At 45.3% G+C, this 18763-nt stretch overlaps 1 protein-coding gene across 2 annotated transcripts in view; it reads left to right on the forward strand.

Annotated features, from left to right (window-relative positions):
- Window positions 1-18763, forward strand: part of PDE8B (phosphodiesterase 8B) — a 71377-nt gene that overhangs the window by 50850 nt on the left and 1764 nt on the right. For both annotated transcript variants that reach the window (XM_026865344.1, XM_026865345.1), the window contains exons 13-21: window positions 309-385; window positions 1634-1798; window positions 2935-2980; window positions 3382-3517; window positions 5256-5454; window positions 6413-6630; window positions 7613-7748; window positions 16701-16868; window positions 18423-18552. In XM_026865344.1, the coding sequence (XP_026721145.1) occupies window positions 309-385; window positions 1634-1798; window positions 2935-2980; window positions 3382-3517; window positions 5256-5454; window positions 6413-6630; window positions 7613-7748; window positions 16701-16868; window positions 18423-18552 (1275 nt within the window). The remainder of the gene's footprint in view (window positions 1-308; window positions 386-1633; window positions 1799-2934; window positions 2981-3381; window positions 3518-5255; window positions 5455-6412; window positions 6631-7612; window positions 7749-16700; window positions 16869-18422; window positions 18553-18763) is intronic.

Below are 18763 nucleotides of genomic sequence, written 5' to 3' on the forward strand. Positions count from 1 at the left end.
TGCAAACAAAGGGAGAGTGGCAGGTACTGGGCATGAAGTACAATATTGCTCAAATTCAGCTGCATTTCAGTATAGCTGAAGTGAGGGATGGATGGAAAACAGCAGCTGAGGGGTGGTGTCAAAGTAGGTAGACAAAAGTGCAAGAAATAAGAGTAAAGCAAGAACTTGCAGGAGGGGATATACAGGAAAAATGGGAGATGAGCTGGACTCTGTTGTGCTGTTCCCCAGTGACAGCCTCCTGCGCTCTCTAAATGCTGTCATCTGATTTACACTCTGTGGCATGTAAATGGTGCTCTCTTTAATGACAGCTCCAAGTTTACAGACTCGACGGTACTCTTCTATGGCAAGGATCCACTCAATGACTATAGAAGCTCCTATCACAAAGGTGAGTCCTGAGCACTGCCTTGTCCGCAGACTCAAGAGTTTGGAGTTGTTCTCATAGGGAAGTATGCAGTTTGTGGCAGAACAGCCAAGGGTTTCCTGCACCTTGTATTTACAGGATAATTTAAATAATCTGGGTTTTTTTCTTATAGCTTTCTGCATCACATCACCTCATCATCTCATTACAAATCCTAGTCAAGAGAAGGAATGTTAAAAAGGGGGAAGGGGCATCCTTGCTAGATGCACTGTTTGTGGCAGGAAGGGTGTTCTGCTTTGTTGAGCTGTTCATGTGTAGAAGTACATGTGGTTCCAGTCTCACCTTTGCTTTTACCATTGACTTTTATTAGGTAGCATGCAGAGGAGGGAGAACCTGCAGCATATTCTGTCCCCTGGTTTCCTGCAGTCTTTGTTTCACTGTCCATGTTATACAAACTCTGTTGTCACAAGCCAACTACACAGTCACTTGTCCCACAAACCAGGGTGCCTGCCATCTCCCACCCTCAAACCATTCTTTCTTCTCTCCACATCTTCTTTTTCTATCATCAAGTTCTTAATTCCCAGCATCGCTATGCCTGTTAGAGCAGCTGAGTCCTTTCCTTTTCCTTCTCCCCAAGTTTACCTACAGGGAGGCCTTTAGTGCCCCTGCTGCATCTTCTGGTTGCTTGAGAAGACAGCACTAGGGCTTTCTCCCTCTCAGTCCTGGCAGTGCCAGGAGATATCCTTGGTGCTGCTCTGTCATTGCTGAGTTCCCAGATAGCAGCTGAGACACAAGGTGGGATGCAAAGAACCATCTTCTTCATCCTCAACCACAGCCCAGCTGTTTACACCCTCTGCCCTTTGTTTTCACATTGAGAAAACTAAGGCAATATCAGAATATCTGAGTCACATCCAGGAGTTCGTTTGTCTGTTTTTTTTTCCTCTAGGGACTGAATGATTGCTTCTGAGCAGCCCTGGCCATGCTGAAGGACTGGGACATGGCCAGCTGTTCATCTACCCACCTGCAACTATTGTAGATATTTCACACACTTCTGCTTTCACTTCCAAGGAGTTTGCCAGTTACAAACAGCAGATGGACACCAGGGAATCTGAGCACAAATTTACATTTTCAGAAGTGTGCTTCAAGGGTTGTGGGGAAATTACATTTTTGCTAAATAGGAAGCAGCGTAATCAAGCTAAGAATAAAGTTTTTGTAATAGGAAAAGGCAAAAGTGCCATTCATTCTTCCTTGCCTGCCTCCTTAATCTGCTTTCAGGTTATTAACATAATTAATGCTGCCCAGGAAAACAGCCCCATCACAGTAGCAGAGGCCTTGGACAGAGTTCTGGAAATCCTGCGGACAACAGAACTTTACTCCCCTCAGCTAGGAACCAAAGATGAAGATCCTCATACAAGCGATCTTGTTGGAGGTCTGATGACTGTGAGTAAAATTAGTAAAGATGAAATTACTACTGCCAGTGTCCTACATCACATTCAGTGCTCTGCTGTTCACAAGCAATGAAAACTGAGCTCGTAATTCATCACCATTTCACTTAAGTGTTTTGGCTTCTCTACCAACAGTAGACACCAAGATGTAGTCCACTGGGTGCATTCATTCTCATATATAAATGAACATGGTTGCCACTAGAACCTGTATCACCCATTATGATTTGTCTCAAGGAGGTGTTTTTTAGAAACTTTAGAAAATTAGATGGGATTAGCGGGATTGCTCTACAGCTGGTCCAGTGTAAGAGCAACGTTACTTTAATCAGGTTCTGACTTTGGTCCTGTAATAGCAGTGTAGTGGTTTAAGCCCTGCCGGGACCGGAGAGCATGCTGCTGTTGTCATTGCCCCTCCCCCACCCTCAGCCGGTCAGGCTGGCAGTGAGGCACAAACCCCAGGTTAAAATAAGGAGAAATTTAATACAACAGTGTGATAAACAATCTGAACAACAACAGTGGCAGTGATAACAACAATAAACAGCAATAACAGTAAGCAAGACAAATGATATACAAAGAAATACCGCAAATCATCAGGGAACAAACCCACTCTGTGCTCCCGCCACCAAAAAGCCACCAAAGGAAAGGGAAAAAAAAAGTTTCCGTCCCTGGACCTGACATCAGCATGGTATGAATAACCCGGCTGGAGATCCCTTCCCCCTCTCTCTCTGCTGGGGAAACCTAACCCTATCCTAGCTGAACCAGGACATAATTACCTAATTTTTTAATGTAAACTGAGCTAATCCTTGTCAAAATAATATAAAGAAGATGAAAAAAAAATAATAGTAGTTAATTTGAATGATTAAATCCTGCAGGTGCCAATGAAAGTGTCAAGGGGGGCAATACATCATGTGGTTAATAATATCCATTCTGGAGATGCCATACTAGTGTTCCTTGGATCCTTTTATGTCTGTTTTGAAAGACCTTAAAACAAAGATGGTGATTATAGTGCTACAACAGAAGCAGTTCTTTTAGTACCCAGGAATAGTACCTAAAGCGAAAGTGCATGTAGTATTTTTGCAATTAATATTGAATGGTTACTCTGCCTAAATCTTATGATAAACTTGCTTTTTTCAGGATGGCTTGAGAAGATTGTCAGGAAACGAGTATGTGTTTTCTAAGAGTAAGCCACCATTTTGAACTTCTCTTTGCACATGTGACTTGTTTTGTAGATGCTACTGACATAGAGCTCCAAGATAATTTGCATTGGGATGTATGTCTGGAAATGCTTGTCTAAGTGGCTGCACAACAAATGCTAGACTGCCTCCATTTTGGAGTTAAAGCATGTTCAAATAATGAAATAATTGATTTCAAAATATAGACAATCAGATTAGGAAAAACTAGATTGTCACTCAAAGAAATGTTCACTGATCTTTTTGGCTTATGTCCAAATCATCTGTCATAATATAAACCATATATATTATCAGCTTTTACAGACTTTTTCATGTAAGGAAAATAGTTGTTTTCTAAATTGTATTCTGCATGAGGGGGAAATGCTGCAATTCTTAAATTCCATTTCAACAGATATGAACCTGAGCCATAGTCACCTTTCAGTGCCAAACACCATCAATGATGTTCCACCCTGTATTGCACAGCTCCTGGAAAATGAGGAAAGCTGGGACTTCAATATTTTTGAGTTGGAGGCTGTTACAAATAAAAGGTACTGGACTTTTTTCCCTGGGTGCCTGCAAGAAGGCTGTTGGCGAGCTGTAGCAGAAGGTGTTTTGCTCTGGAAAAACTGAAGCAAGACACAGCAAATCTGTGAGAGCTGTGTTTCTTTTCATGTGTGTGTTGGTACCACTTGTCCCATTTAACAAGCCAGGCGTGCACTGTGGTCAAGATACATGCAATGGCCATGGAGAGCCCTGTGCAGACTGTTGTCTTTCCTGACAGTGTCTGCAGTCCTCCAAGATTGTTTCCTGTTCAACTTTTACCTTGCTTGACTCCAGTACACTCTGTCCAGGTGATACTGGCACAGTCTGGTGGTGTTACATGACGGATGTCCCAGAGAGGCCCCTTTTTCTTGCTGATGTGCAAAAGGTCATGCTGGAAAAAGCAAGCCTCTCCCCTCCCTCACCTAAATCACCCTATGATTTAGTAAGTTCTGAGGCAACTGTGGTTTTTGATTATAGGGCCATAACTGGGATGGAGGATAAACCAGTGATAGGATCAAGAGCCTGAGATTTTATTAAACTTACAAGGAAAGAAAATGCCAGTTGTTTTGAGGCCATGGAGACCACAAAAATAAATGTATCATCCACAGAGAAAAGTGATTTTTCACTCCAAGATATGCAAAGAATTGAAGAGACTACCAGGTCTTTTGTACTGTGTTTGAAGAAAGTGGCCACTTTCAAAATTTGCGTTTGCCTGGTTTTCACTTGCAGATGTTGGCTTTTGGTTATGCCTTTCTCAGCTTAGGAGCCTTGTATATCATCTTGCATAATTGAAAAATATGACTGATAGATAGGGCTCTGTCACAGGCAACACAGAGTAAATGACAACCTGGAGTAGATCAGAGATTTTACTCTATTTCCTATTTCGCACAGAGACTCATTGCTGTCCTCCGCAGCATTACATTCACCAGACCTCAAATTTCCTCTCCAGCTATTTAGACTATTTAGTCCAGCCCATACCACTTGAATTGAGAAAGTGGCAGGCTTCTGCTCGAGAGTACAGAGGTTCAGTTTTAGACATTAACTCCCTAAACAGACACCCGTGCCCACGCACGCATGCACATAAGCACACAGACACACACACACACTTACCCATGTGGAATTCAAGGTGGGGTTGGGGGCTACTGACAGCAAACTCCTGCCCTAACTCTAGAAAGTGATCAGTCCTCCTAAAGCTAGAAGAGTTAACATGAAATAACCTGATGCTAACAGCTGTTCTGAGAAGCATCAATATATTTGGCATATTGACAACTTCTAATAGTCAGGAAGTAGAAATCTGGACCCTGTGAAGTCACAGGATTATTTGAAACAGTAAACATTTGACCTTTTTTTGTCTTGGGGCTTTTTAGTCTTTGGGATGTGCCCATGTCTTGTTCAAAATCTGCTTTTTCTCCTCAGGAAAAAAAACGTATTTTGATTGATTGGCAGATTCAAAACCCACAAAAGACCTGAGCTTTTAAGAATTTTTTCTGAAGTCACAAGAATTGGTGAAACTCTAGTGGAACTGCACCATTTCTACAAAACATACTAAATAATGTCTGAAAGGATGGTAGATGTAATTATTTGGAACATTGGCCAGGCTTTTGAGAAGTTGCAATTTTTAAATGTTTAATATTCCCCCTCACCCCCTTTTATTTTGAAGGTTTCTTTGTCAAAACTATCACTTTTTAGAATCCCAGAAGTTTCTGTTTTACAGTGGTACTTTTCTCTTCTGTTGTTTTTCAGGCCATTAGTATATTTGGGCTTAAAAATTTTTGCCCGGTTTGCTGTCTCTGAATTTTTAAACTGTTCAGAAGCAACACTGCGAGCGTGGCTGCAGGTGATTGAAGCCAACTACCACTCCTCCAACTCGTACCACAACTCCACGCATGCAGCAGATGTCTTGCATGCTACTGCCTTCTTTCTTGGGAAGGAGAGAGTTAAGGTATAACTATCACCTAGGTGTGCTTTGGGCTAGGATTTTGGTGTGTTTGCCATGTTATGTGTCATTTAAAAGTCAGATGTTTACTTAAATAGTGGTACTGGCTTCATAAAGTCTCTCTGCCCTTGAAGTCTTCCAGTAATGTCCACAGGCCCCCACAGTTTCTCTGAAGTCTGTTTATATGACTAAGGAATTTATATTTCTAAGAAGCAATAATAGTGGGGGAGAAACCTGGCTCTTCTCTGTCTCTTGGTAACTGACTGTTAGTAACATCTCTTAATAAAGCTTGCAAAAGCTTTGGAGAAGGAGGTGCTGATCTCCAGAATCCAGTGACTGGAAGTGGGGGAAGGGTTCAGAGCTGCGCCAGGGGAGGTTTAGACTGGACATTAGGACATATGTCTTTACTGATAGGGTGGTCAAACACTGGAACAGGCATCCTAGAGAGGTGGTCAATGCCCCAAGCTTGTCCATGTTTACGAGGCATTTGGAAAATGTCCTTAATAATATCCTTTAACATCTGGTCAGCCCTGAAATGGTCAGGCAGTTGGACTAAATGATCCTTTTAGATCCTTCCAACTGTAATATCCTGTCCTATCCTATTCTAAAACAAGCTGTGTAAGCTATGTAGGAGCAGAGTCAGTACCAAGTCATTCAGGCAAGCACACACTAGAGGATCCATCCACCATTAGAGGATTTGATGCAAAGATACTGCTTGGGTGACAGCACAGTAAAAAGCTTTATTAAGGAAAGAGGATTTGAGACAGGTGGGAGGGGGAGTTTTGAAGTAGGTAACCTGCAGGTGCAGTGAGTGGAAAATGATTGCAAGGAGGTAGTATCCCCTGCACTCAAGTGTACACTTGTGTATTTGTGGGTACCTGTGTATTTGTGGGTACCTGGAAATGATCAGAAATTATTTACTGTAATTTTTGTGCAACACTGTCATTTCTGTCTCTTCCTCTAGGGAAGTCTTGACCATTTAGATGAGGTGGCTGCATTAATAGCTGCCACTATTCATGATGTAGACCACCCTGGACGGACCAACTCTTTCTTGTGCAATGCAGGCAGCGAATTAGCTGTCCTTTACAATGATACAGCTGTATTAGAGAGCCATCACACAGCACTGGCATTTCAGCTTACAACTAAAGACAGCAAATGCAACATTTTCAAGAATATTGATAGGTGAGTCTGCTAGAGAAGGGAAATGTGCATATGTGGACTGATTGTTTGGCAATTTTAGTTTGAGGCATATTGAAAGCTTACCTTCTAAACCAGAAAATATTGTTTAAATAGAGACATTAATATTTAATCCATTTCAGAATCCCATTTAGACATGATTTTTAAAAAGGTTTTAATGTTTTTTTGGTAGTTTTTTGAAGCTTATAGAGATGTTTGATTAATCTTTTATGGATTACATTGGCAGGATCCAGTTGGCAGCCTCAAGGCTGCACCTTGATCTACTGCCTTTTCATTGTAGGAGCCTGGAAATTACTTTTTGGGGCCATGTGTTTCCACTCAAGCAGCTAGATGCAGCAAGCTGTGTTTGCACATGGCCCCATGTTGCTGGCACTGCTGCATTCACATGGGACAGAAAGGGGTGGTGGAGGAGGAGCTAAAGCTCTAGGAGAGTTGGAGGCACCCTGCTACTGGACATGCACATAGCCTGGCAGTTCACACTGCATCAGTCTAACTTTTGCAAGAACAGGGTGGGAGAGAAAGGGATCTGAAAGGGAAAGGGCCTGACCCCAAAAAGGTAATGAATTAGTGTACCCCCCATAACACACTTGGTTTGTGAAAAACTTGAGAGTTAAGTTCTAAGCTAACATACAATGAGATGGAAATGTGTTTGTGTCGTTCCTGGAGAAGTTGTCAGCATTATAGCATTATTGAAATTGAATTGTAAATTTTTATTGACTTCAGGGGATTGGTTTTCATCAGGTAAAAGTAAGAGAAAAAAGGCAATACAGGAATTCAGAGCTGGAGGAACCTGGAAAGGTATGATCTAGTCCATTTCTCCAACCCTAGACCATACAGAACTCTTGAAGGTGCCAGCTCATTTGGATGAGCCCCCAAGCAGTGTTTTGCATCACTGTTTGGGCAGGGATGAGGAAAGGACGAAGCTCTGTCTGTCAGGTTGTGAGCAGGAACTATTCTTCTTTCCTAGAAATCACTACCGGACATTGCGCCAGGCCATTATTGATATGGTTTTGGCAACAGAGATGACAAAGCACTTTGAGCATGTCAACAAATTTGTGAACAGCATCAACAAGCCAATGGCATCTGAGGAGACCAGCTCACATGTAAGTACTTGCAGCACTTTACACCTTCAGGCATTTCAGTGAAGTTCTCCCAAGACAATTTCATTCACATTATAGTAATTTGCACTGTGATCAAAAGACACAATTGGATTTGTGAACTCACATCTCAAAGAGTGAAAAAATGCTTTTATTTTCTTGTTTTCTATGTTTGGCTCTGACCTTAGCTCATTTAAACACTTCGTTTTATAAGCCTTGCCTTCAAAGCCATCTTGTGTTCAGAAAACATGCATGTGGGTGCTTTTGTACATGCAAAATTCTGTGTGTGGAGCCAGGTTGGCATTTGTGCCTATGGTCCTGCCTCCAAACAGTGGGATTTGCCTAAGCCTGAGGTTCTAACTGAGGAGCCTGCCCTGATGGTTTTGTGTCTATGTAATCTGGAGCTTTCAAGCCATGAGGAGTAACCCCATTGATTTCTGAGACCTCTGCACCCCTTTCCCCACTTCTGATTGCACCCAGAGATGTCCGAGCCTTTATTCATACCAGTTATATGCCCTAATGCTCCATCACCAGACAGGGTATTTCATAAGATGTCTCAGAGTTTCTCAGCCCAGGCCCCTCTTTACCTTCTCTTGTTGCCTCTTGAGATTCGCCAGGGCAGTGTTACTCACCTAAGCAAAGACCATGTTAACACAGCTTAGTGAAAAAAAAATCTTTGTTAGAAACACTGAAAAAAAGTAAGACCAAATTGAAGGTCAGTGATACTAAAAATAAATAAAAGCAGCTTGTCAGTTTTCCATAACTGGACGTTTTGCATTGTAGACTGTCATGGGTGCAGAAAGCAGTCAGGACCAGTGGGGTTTATGACTAGGGACATGTGCTGGTTTAAGCCCTGCTGGGACTGGAGACCACGTTGCCATTGCCCCTCCCCTACCCTCAGCCGGTCAGGCTGGCAGTGAGGCACAAACCCGGGTTAAATTTAATACAACACTGTAATAAGCAATCTGAACAACAACAGTAGCAATGATAACAACAATAAACAGCAATAACAGTAAATAAGACAAGAGATATACAGAGAAATACTGCAATGGACACAGGCAGCTCACGCCTGCTTTCCTGCCACCAAAGCCACAAAGGAAAAAGTTCCCGCATTCCCACACTGGACCTGACACCAGCATGGTATGAATAACCTGGCTGGAGATCCCTTCCCCTGCTCTCTCTGCTGGGGAAACTTAACCCTATCCTAGCTGAACCAGGACATAATCCACCCCTTTATTCTATACCATCTGTGTCATGTCCAGCTGCCATTTAGCAGTTAACAATAACAAAGTAATAATTTACAAAGGCACAGCATAATTCATGGCATGTTCTCGCCCAGAATGAAGTCCCCCTGTGGTACACATCGGACCTCTCCATTGTCCTGCATCACCCACCAGGTGCACCCAGGTCCTTGGGCAAAAGCAGTCCCGTGGATGGGTTTGCCTTTACCTTCGCCTGGTGCAGGACTAAACCAAACCATTTTTCCCAATGTATTCCTCATGCGCACCACAGGGACTTTATCCCCATCTACAGCACGTGGAGGTTTTGACTGAGCCGGGCCAGCTCGACTGGCAGATCCTCTTGTGTTGACCAGCCAGGTGGCCTTTGCTAGATGCATGTCCCAGTCTTTGAAGGTCCCACCTCCCAGTGCTTTCAATGTGGTTTTTAACAGTCCATTGTAGCGCTCGATCTTCCCAGAGGCTGGTGTGTGGTAGGGGATATAGCAGACCCACTCGATGCCGTGTTCTTCTGCCCAGGCATTTATGAGGTTGTTTAGGAAGTGGGTCCCGTTGTCTGACTCAATTCTCTCTGGGGTGCCGTGCCGCCACAGGACTTGGGTTTCAAGGCCCAGGATGGCGTTCCGGGCGGTGGTGTGGGGCGCTGGGTAAGCTTCCAGCCACCCAGTGGTTACTTCCACCATTGTGAGCACGTGGCGCTTCCTGTGGTGGGTCTGTGGCAGTGTGATGTAGTAGATCTACCAGGCCTCTCCATATCTGTATTTCAGCCATCGCTCTCCATTTCGCTGGGGCTTCACCCGCTTGGCGTTTGATTGCAGCACACGTCTCACATCCGTGGATGATCTCTGCAATGGTGTCAATGGTGAGGTCCACCCCTCGATCTCGAGCCCACCTGTATGTTGCATCCCTACCTTGGTGGCCCGAGGTCTCATGGGCCCACCGGGCTATGAACAGTTCACCTTTGCACTGCCAGTCCAAGTCCACCTGAGCCAGTCTAATCTTAGCAGCTTGGTCTGTCTGCTGGTTGCGTCGATGTTCATCAGTGGCCTGACTCTTGGGTACATGGGCATCCACATGGCGCACCTTCACAACGAGGTTTTCCACACGGGCTGCAATGTCCTGCCATACTTCAGCAGCCCAGACAGTTTTACCCTTACGTTGCCAGTTGTTCTGCTTCCATTGCTGCAACCATTTCCACAGGGTATTTGCCACTCCCCACGAGTCAGTGTAGAGGTAGAGCCTCGGCCACTTTTCCCGCTCAGCAATACCCAAAGCAAGCTGGATGGCTTTTACCTCTGCAAACTGGCTCGACTCACCCTGTCCCTCAGCAGCTTCAGTGACCTGTCATGTGGGACTCAACACAGCAGCCTTCCATCGTCAGTGTTTTCCCACAATGTGACAAGACCCATCAGTGAACAGGGCATATTGATTCTCATCCGGCAGCTCGTTATATGGTGGAGCCTCCTTAGCACGTGTCACCTCCTGTTCTGGTGACATCCCAGAATCTTTGCTCTCTGGCCAGTTTGTGATCACCTCTAGTATCCCTGGGCGGCTGGGGTTCTCTATTCGAGCCCGTTGTGTTATCAATGCAACCCATTTACTCCACGTGGCATCTGTTGCATGATGTGTAGAGGAGGCCTTTCCTTTGAACATCCACCCCAGCACCGGCAGTCGGGGTGCCGGGGGGAGCTGTGTTTCAGTGCCGACCACTTCTGAGGCAGCCTGAACTCCTTCGTACGCTGCCAGTATCTCCTTCTCAGTTGGTGTGTAATTAGCTTCGGAGCCTTTGTATCCCCATCTCCAAAAGCCCAGAGGTCAGACTCGGGTTTCCCCAGGTGCTCTCTGCCAGAGGCTCCAGGTAGGGCCGTTCTCCCCAGCCACAGTGTAGAGCATGTTCTTAACCTCCTGCTCTTCCCGGACTGGCCCAAGGGCTACTGCTTGGGCAATCTCCTGCTTAATTTGTTCAAAGGATTGTTGTTGCTCAGGGCCCCATTCAAAATCGTTCTTCTTACGGGTTACGTGGTAGAGAGGGCTCACAGTCAGGCTGTAGTTCGGGATGTGCATCCTCCAGAACGCCACAGCGCCCAGGAAAGACTGAGTCTCCTTTTTAGAGGTTGGTGGGGCCATGGCTGTGATCTTGTTTATCACCTCCATTGGGATGTGGCGACGCCCATCTTGCCATTTTATTTCTAGGAATTGAATTTCCCTTGCCAGGCCCCTTGACTTTCTTTTGCTTAATGGCAAAGCTGGCCTTCAGGAGGATTTCAATTATCTTCTTCCCTTTCTCAAAGACTTCCTAGGCTGTGTCCCCCCATACAATGATGTCATCAATGTACTGCAGGTGTTCTGGAGCCCCACCTCTCTCCAGTACAGTATGGACCAGTCCATGGCAAATGGTGGAGCTGTGGTTCCACCCCTGGGGCAATCGATTCCAGGTGTACTGGATGCCTCTCCAAGTGAACACAAACTGTGGCCTGCACTCTGGCGCTGTCAGAATGTAGAACGCGTTAGCAATGTCAATCGTGGCGTACCACTTGGCTGCCTTCGACTCCAGTTCATACTGGAGCTCTAGCATGTCCGGCACTGCAGCACTCATTGCTGGCGTAACTTCATTCAGGCCACGGTAGCCCACAGTTAGACTCCATTCACCATTAGGCTTTCTCACTGGCCATATAGGGCTGTTGAAGGGCGAGTGAGTTTTGCTGATCACCTTCTGGCTTTCTAGTTGACGGATCAGCTGATGGATGGGGACCAGGGAATCTCGGTTGGTGCGGTACTGCTGCCGGTGCACCGTCCTGGTAGCAATCAGCACTCGCTGCTCCTCAACCTTAAGCCGCCCCACCACTGAGGGATCCTCTGAGAGGCTGGGTAAGGTGGACAACTGTTCAACCTCCTCCAGGGCAGCAACACCAAAAGCCCACCGGTACCCTTTTGGGTCTTTGAAGTGCCCTCTCCTGAGATAGTCTATGCCCAGGATGCACGGGGCATCTGGGCCAGTCACAATGGGGTGTTTATGCCAGTCCTTCCCAGTCAGGCTCACTTCAGCTTCCAGTAGGGTCAGCTGTTGGGATCCCCCTGTCACTCCGGTGATGCAGATGGATTCAACCCCACTGTAGCTCGATGGCATCAGGGTGCACTGTGCGCCAGTGTCCACCAAAGCCTTATATTCTTGCGGGTCTGATGTGCCAGGCCATCGGATCCACACTGTCCAGTAAATCCGATTATCCCTTTCCTCCACCTGGCTGGAGGCAGGGCCCCTCTAATCCTGCTCATCATCACTCACTTCTTGCAAGAATGATTTTCTGGTGCCTTCAAGAGAGTCAGACATAACGGTCACCATTCTATTCTGCCTGGGGGATTTCTGACTGGACACTGGAGCTGCGCTCTTCTTGGAGGACTCCCCTTTTGTGATGGTTTTCCCTTTCAGCTGCTCTACTCGTGCAGCTAGGGCAGCAGTGGGCTGTCCATCCCACCTCCTCATGTTTTCTCCATGGTTGTGGAGGAAAAACCACAGGGTGCCTCATGGTGTGTGCCTTCTGCTGCCTTTCTCTTGGGTGGGGAAACGTTTACTTCTACTGGCTGAGACATCAGCCCGTACAGGTGGAATGTAGGACATGTCCTCTTCCATTTTCTGGACCCTCTGAGACAGTTCCTCCACAGCTGAGACCCAGGGATGTTGAGATGAAGGGAGATTTCCCTCATATTGCCGGAGCTTGCCAACCACTCCATCCACTGTTAGAGTGTGGGTGTCTGTCCACCAGGACACTATTGCCAGTGCTTTCGAGTGTGCTTCTGGTGCGCTCTTCAGGAAATTTCACCACATCAGGTGTGTGCAAGGGGCCTCATATGGGTCCATGGGTGACTGCTCATCATTCAGATCACCATAGATCATCTCAAACACAGCCAGTTCCCTGAGGTTCTGGATGCATTTCTCAGTGTTGGTCCATTTGCCTAGCTGACATAGGATATCATCCTTGTAGGGGTGCCTCTCCCTTACACTGTGCAGGAGTCGCCTCCAAAGGCTGAGGGTTGAGCCTGTTTCCCTATTGCCCTATCAATGCCAGCATCCTTGGACAAAGATCCCAGCTCTTGGCCTCTCTCCCCTCCATTTCAAAAGCACTGGCTCCATTGTCCCAGCATCAGAGTAGCCAGGTGCAAATCTGCTCACCTCCCAGGCGGCCGAAATCTCTCCGCATATCTCACAACTCAGTTGGGGATAGAGATTGGACAATCCCCACTGGCCCTTCCTCCTGTTCCCGTGCTGGACCTGGCTCATCCCCATCCCCCACTTTGCGAGCTGACTTTCTGGTATATTTTGTTTTCTGTATCAGGGCAACTGACACCAGCACTGGCTGTCTCTCTGGCTCAGCTGCTGTGCTGGTGGAGGCGACTGAAACTGACTCTGCCTGTTCCCCTGGCCCAGCTGCTGCACCAGTAAATTCACTCTCAGATCCTGCAGCCCTTTCTCCCCCCTGAGGGCAGTGGGTGGTATTAAAGAGGACACGGTATGCATGGCCAAGTCCCCAACACATTGCAGCGATTTGTGTCTCTTGGGTTTTGCCAGTTTGGTAACACACCCTTTCTAAGCACTCCAGCAGCTTATGAGGGCTCTGCATTTGTTCAGGAGTGAAATTCCAAAGCACTGGAGGTGCCCACCGACTCAGGCCTTTGCCCATCTTTTCCCACACCCCTTGCCACTCACTATTATCTGACCTCGGGGCAGTTTCCGGGCACTGCTATTGTTAGAGAAGTGCCGCATAGCTAAAACCAAAATCAGGCAGACATTCAGAAATCATTGTGCCACAATCACACTGGCCTGCAGGCTCCAAGAATAAATGAAACTCAAAAACCAAGAGGATCTCTTCCCCTGGCTCACCCATAGAGGGGGTGAGACCCCCAACAGAAGCCCAGGCAGCAAACAGGTACCACCCTGCCCCCCTCCACAGCAATATAAGCACATTATAAGCAGTCAGTAGCCAGTATGACAAAATAATCCCCTTTATACATTTTCCACCAACAACAAACATCAGCACTGGGAACACACAGTGGATATAAGGAATAATCCAGCCCCACCAAGCAAGCAAGTGGGCCAGCATTGCAAACATTTTCTTACCAAACAGTACTAATACAAACAGAAAAGTTACACCTAACAGATTGCTCTAATACACTGTGGTTAGGGTCTGTCCCTTTTTGATTCTTATTTTAATGCTCTTCTGCCCTGTGTTGGTGCACCAAAAAAAAAAAGGCTGTGATGGTTTTACACACTGCCGGGACCGAAGACCACATTCCGTTGTCCCTTCCCCACCCTTGGACACAAGTAGAGCACAAACCCCAGCTTAAAATAAGAAGAAATTTAATACAACAGTGTGATAAATAACAATTTGAACAACAACAGTAGCAATGATAACAACAATAAACAGCAATAATGGTGAACAGGACAAAAGATATACAGAGAAATACTGCAGTGAACACAGCCAGCCTGCTGCGTGCTCCCCCCTCACCAAAGCCACAAAGGGAAGCTTCCCGCATTCCCGCGGCTGGACCTGACATCAGCATGGTATGAATAACCCGGCTGGAGATCCCTTCCCCCTGATGGGTAAACTTAACCCTATCCTAGCTGAACCAGGAAGGACAGCACTGTGTCAGTCGAGCTGACCTACTTCTAGGGACTGCTGTGCTTCATTCTCCCAACAGTTTGATCTGGCAATCACGAATGCTGCTGAACTTCACTGATTCTGTGGACACTTTGCACTGTACTGCTCAGCACTTCCAATATCTGGAGGGCTCACTTGATCTGGGTCTGTATTAGCCTGATAATCTTCAGTGTCAGAAGTCCCACAGCACAGGGGGACATGGTTTGGGCACTGCTGGGGGCCCTTATCGCTGTTTCTCCACTGCACCCCCAGTACATCACCTGGTGTTGTGTTTCATGGCTTTGCCCTCCTGGCATGGGTTAAGCCAGGACAGTGGGGATCCCAATTTAAACTTAAGTCCAGAGGAAAGGAAGGTTCACATCAGTGGGTGGCATGGAATTACCCACTCTCAGGTTTCTTGGCACTTGCATGTGGACCCAGAAAGTAGCTTGCTCCACCAATTTATAATAATGCCCTCTGAGGTGTCACTGGGAAATGTGGCTTCTCATTCCTCCTTCTGACATCTTAAGCATTTTTGTGAAATGTGTCCTCCATCTCCACACTTTTAAAACTGTAGTTTTCTGGTATCCCCACATTGGCCTGTAGGATTTAGATTCACAAACCTTACTGAAACCACAGTGTTTCCAAGTTCTGAACACATTTCTGGGAATTCTCCCATTTTATCTCATGAATACATTTGTTCCAGCACATCCTAACAAGATTTTAAACACTCTCCATACACTCTACTGCAGTTAGCTTTTCTAACTTACTGAAAACATTTTCTTTGACTCACTTTCCTTTATCTTACTGATTTATAGCAGAGGCCATTTTAAGAGTTGAGCAATAAAAGTGGAACACAGAACCACTTGTATTATAGACTTGCTTTTTTCCCCAGTATTAGGTTGTTCTGTTCCTTATTGTTAATAGCGGCCCTTTCTATTTTTGATCTTGAACAGCAGTTAAGGAACAGGGTTAATTTGGCAGCTCTTCGCTGGGCTGCCCATGCTGAAAAAAATTAACTGCTAAACATAAAGGTAGAAGATTAATGCCTGAATTGGCAAGAGTCACTGCAAAATATCTCCCCATAAACCACAAAGACATTAATTTAGCCATGGTGGTAAAAAGTATTTATGTTCAATTTTTGACTCAAGAGTTGAATTCAGCAGTGAAGGGAGGCCATAATTACACAAATATATTATTTTGAGAATAGCGTTAATGCCATGGTGAGCTGAGGTGGAGGCTTTTTATTACTCAATAAGGAATATAATATACCTGTGCCCTTCTAAACTGTTCAAAACCCAGACGATAATGCCACAGCCGACTTGTAACAACTACTCTGTCCCTTTCACCCATGCTCCAGAGCAGTCAATAAGCAGTTTGGCATTTTACTGCCTAGCAAGCAGAGACTTTCTGCAGTCAGTCAGCCACTCCTGCATTTTCCTACCGTTAATCTCACAGATTATCTGAGATTTCATCCTAGTTGGTAACTAAAACCAAGAAGTGTTCCAGGCTGAGGGTTCAAAATCTGGCACAAAGGCAGCAGGTTGGAATTGAATGGACCTGCTTTTCTACCTGTAAAAGTAACAGTCAGTTGTGCAAGTCAGTTCACCTCCTGTACCTGCCTCAGTTTTTTTCATCTAGGAATGTAATCAGAATTCTAGAAACTCCCCTAAATGAAGCAGCCCCTTAACATCACTATCCTCAAATTTAAACACTGAGCAGTGAGGATGGTTTATCAGTTTGCACTTGGTGAACCAGTCCCCTATCCTGGTCCTGTTCCAAGAAGGCAAGGCTGGGATGCAGAGAAGGGTAACTCACCCTACCTGATATAGAGCCTGTGACTCCTTTATTTCACAGACTTTGATATTAATTCCAAGAACTTCCACAACTATCATATGTAAGGCTTATCATTCATTACTTAGCAAGGCTGCAGTTCTCGGACATCACTTTCCTGGCTCTCTGCAGGAAATTAGAAGGTGTCAGGTTGGGTGCCTGATACCTAAGTGCAGTACAGCTGATAACAATGCCCTTGCTCCTGCTAGCAGGGATGCTGGCCACTGGCCCCTGAAACCAATTCTCTTTTGCAGAGTGAAGGCAGCAACTGTGAATGTACAGCCAATATAACAAATTTTCCAGATAACCAGACACTGATCAAGCGCATGATGATTAAATGTGCAGATGTAGCAAACCCATGTCGTCCTCTAGAGCTATGTATCGAATGGGCAGGGAGGATTTCAGAGGAATATTTTGCCCAGGTATGTACATGTACTTTTATAATTTGACTATTATGTTATGTAAGAAAGTGCACACTGGCTGGTCTGCTGTTGTTCCACACAGGGTCTGCCTGGCATCACCATGGAGTTCAGACGTATGCTTTTTGACCTCAGTCAGAACTCGTCTCTCAGTTTCTTGCAGAAGATTTCACTCCAGTCAGTTAGCTAGTTTGCTTACCATGAAGCCTGCAGTACAGAGTGGTGGAGAGGAGGTTTTATGCTCCATCTGGCCAAAACAAAATTATTTGATTAACCCCAGTCAATTTAATCATCTGAAACTCAAGACCATCACCATTCTAGCTTTTAGTCCCAGTATCTTCCCTGAAGAGAGCATGAAGATCCATGCCTGATGTAGCCCTCAACTGAATCACTGGACTGGCCCTTTCTCTTCTAACAGGACATCTGAACTTTTGCCATGGTAGGCAGATGGTTTATCAGGCCAGTACTGCAGGCAGGTAGGCAGTGTAAATACTTATCACATGAGATCTCTCTGGACAGAACTAGAAGCTCAACTTCCTTTCTTCTTTCTTTTTCTAACACAAATGCACCAGCCTTCTGAAAGTGAAATGTTCTTCTAGTTCTTATTTGAACAACTGATAGATTCTTAAGCTTTTAATTGCCACTAATGGTGCAGAACTGGAGAGACAGAAAAGTGGGCATGCCTACCATCCAAATTCCTATCATACATGTCATAGTTATTACTGAAAGAAAATAGTGCCTGGGACATGTCTGAATTTCATTTTAATCACAGAGAATAAATTTGATCAATTCCTAGCTAAGAACAGGGATCACTTAGGCTGTATCTCCTTAGCAGTCGAGGTATCACAAGCTAGCTTTAAACTGTCAATCTTTGGCACTATCCTTCTGGCAGCAACGTGAGGTGCTGAGAACTGTTCTGCTCTTCATTCACCTCATCTGGTAATTCTGGGCACTGTTCTGCTGCCAATTACAGCATTAGGTGCTGACTATACTACTTAGCATGTTTTTTTGTAATTAAATTCTAAGACTGTTGAGGTGATTGGCTCTTCCACCATATTGAGCACAACAAAACCAACCCTCTTCCAGTTGTGGACACAGAATAAAAGGGAATACCCATACTTCTGTTCATCTTATAACCCAATACAAGCAGAGAAAGTAGTGACAACAACATCCCTTTTACTTAAAAGACAGATGGTTTGAAACAGCCAATAGAGATGTGGAAAAAAGATCAGACCTGCCCTCTGCAAAAGGACTCTGCAACCCCATTTTCCATTTTTAGCTGGTGTGCCCTAATGACCAGATTAGAGTGTTCTGTCTCACTGGAGCCAAGAGCAATCACAGCACTACAGTAATAGAGTACCTGTGAAAGGGAAGAGGTTTTGATTTCCAACCCTGTTCCAGACAAAATAAAGCACATGAAACTAAGGCAGTTCACCTCAGGGGTCCTGAGGTTTGTCTCAGCTCTCCTACTGAAATTCATCTGATCCCCTGGCCTTTGCTACTTCAGCATGAAAGCCAACAAAGCTCTAAGGTCTAACTGGAGTTTTGTTTTCTTAGACTGATGAAGAGAAGAGACAGGGTCTGCCTGTTGTAATGCCAGTATTTGATAGAAACACCTGCAGCATTCCCAAGTCTCAAATTTCCTTCATTGATTATTTTATAACAGATATGTTCGATGCATGGGATGGTAAGTACCTCTGCTTTTTTCTTCCTTGCTCTAAGGCAGGTATTTCTAATAAAACGAATAATCTCAAACTGGCCATGAGTCCCATTTTTTTCAAGGGTACTACCTGTAGATAAGTAACTGTAGATCAGTACAGCACAGGATCTAATCAATGATGCTGCTGAAGCCTGTTTCACTGCACATAACACCAGCTTTATGAAAGTTGAGCGCTTAC

This window comes from Athene cunicularia (assembly GCF_003259725.1).
Source record: "Athene cunicularia isolate RWA chromosome Z unlocalized genomic scaffold, athCun1 chrZ_part1, whole genome shotgun sequence".
In the NCBI taxonomy this organism is placed as follows: domain Eukaryota; kingdom Metazoa; phylum Chordata; class Aves; order Strigiformes; family Strigidae; genus Athene; species Athene cunicularia.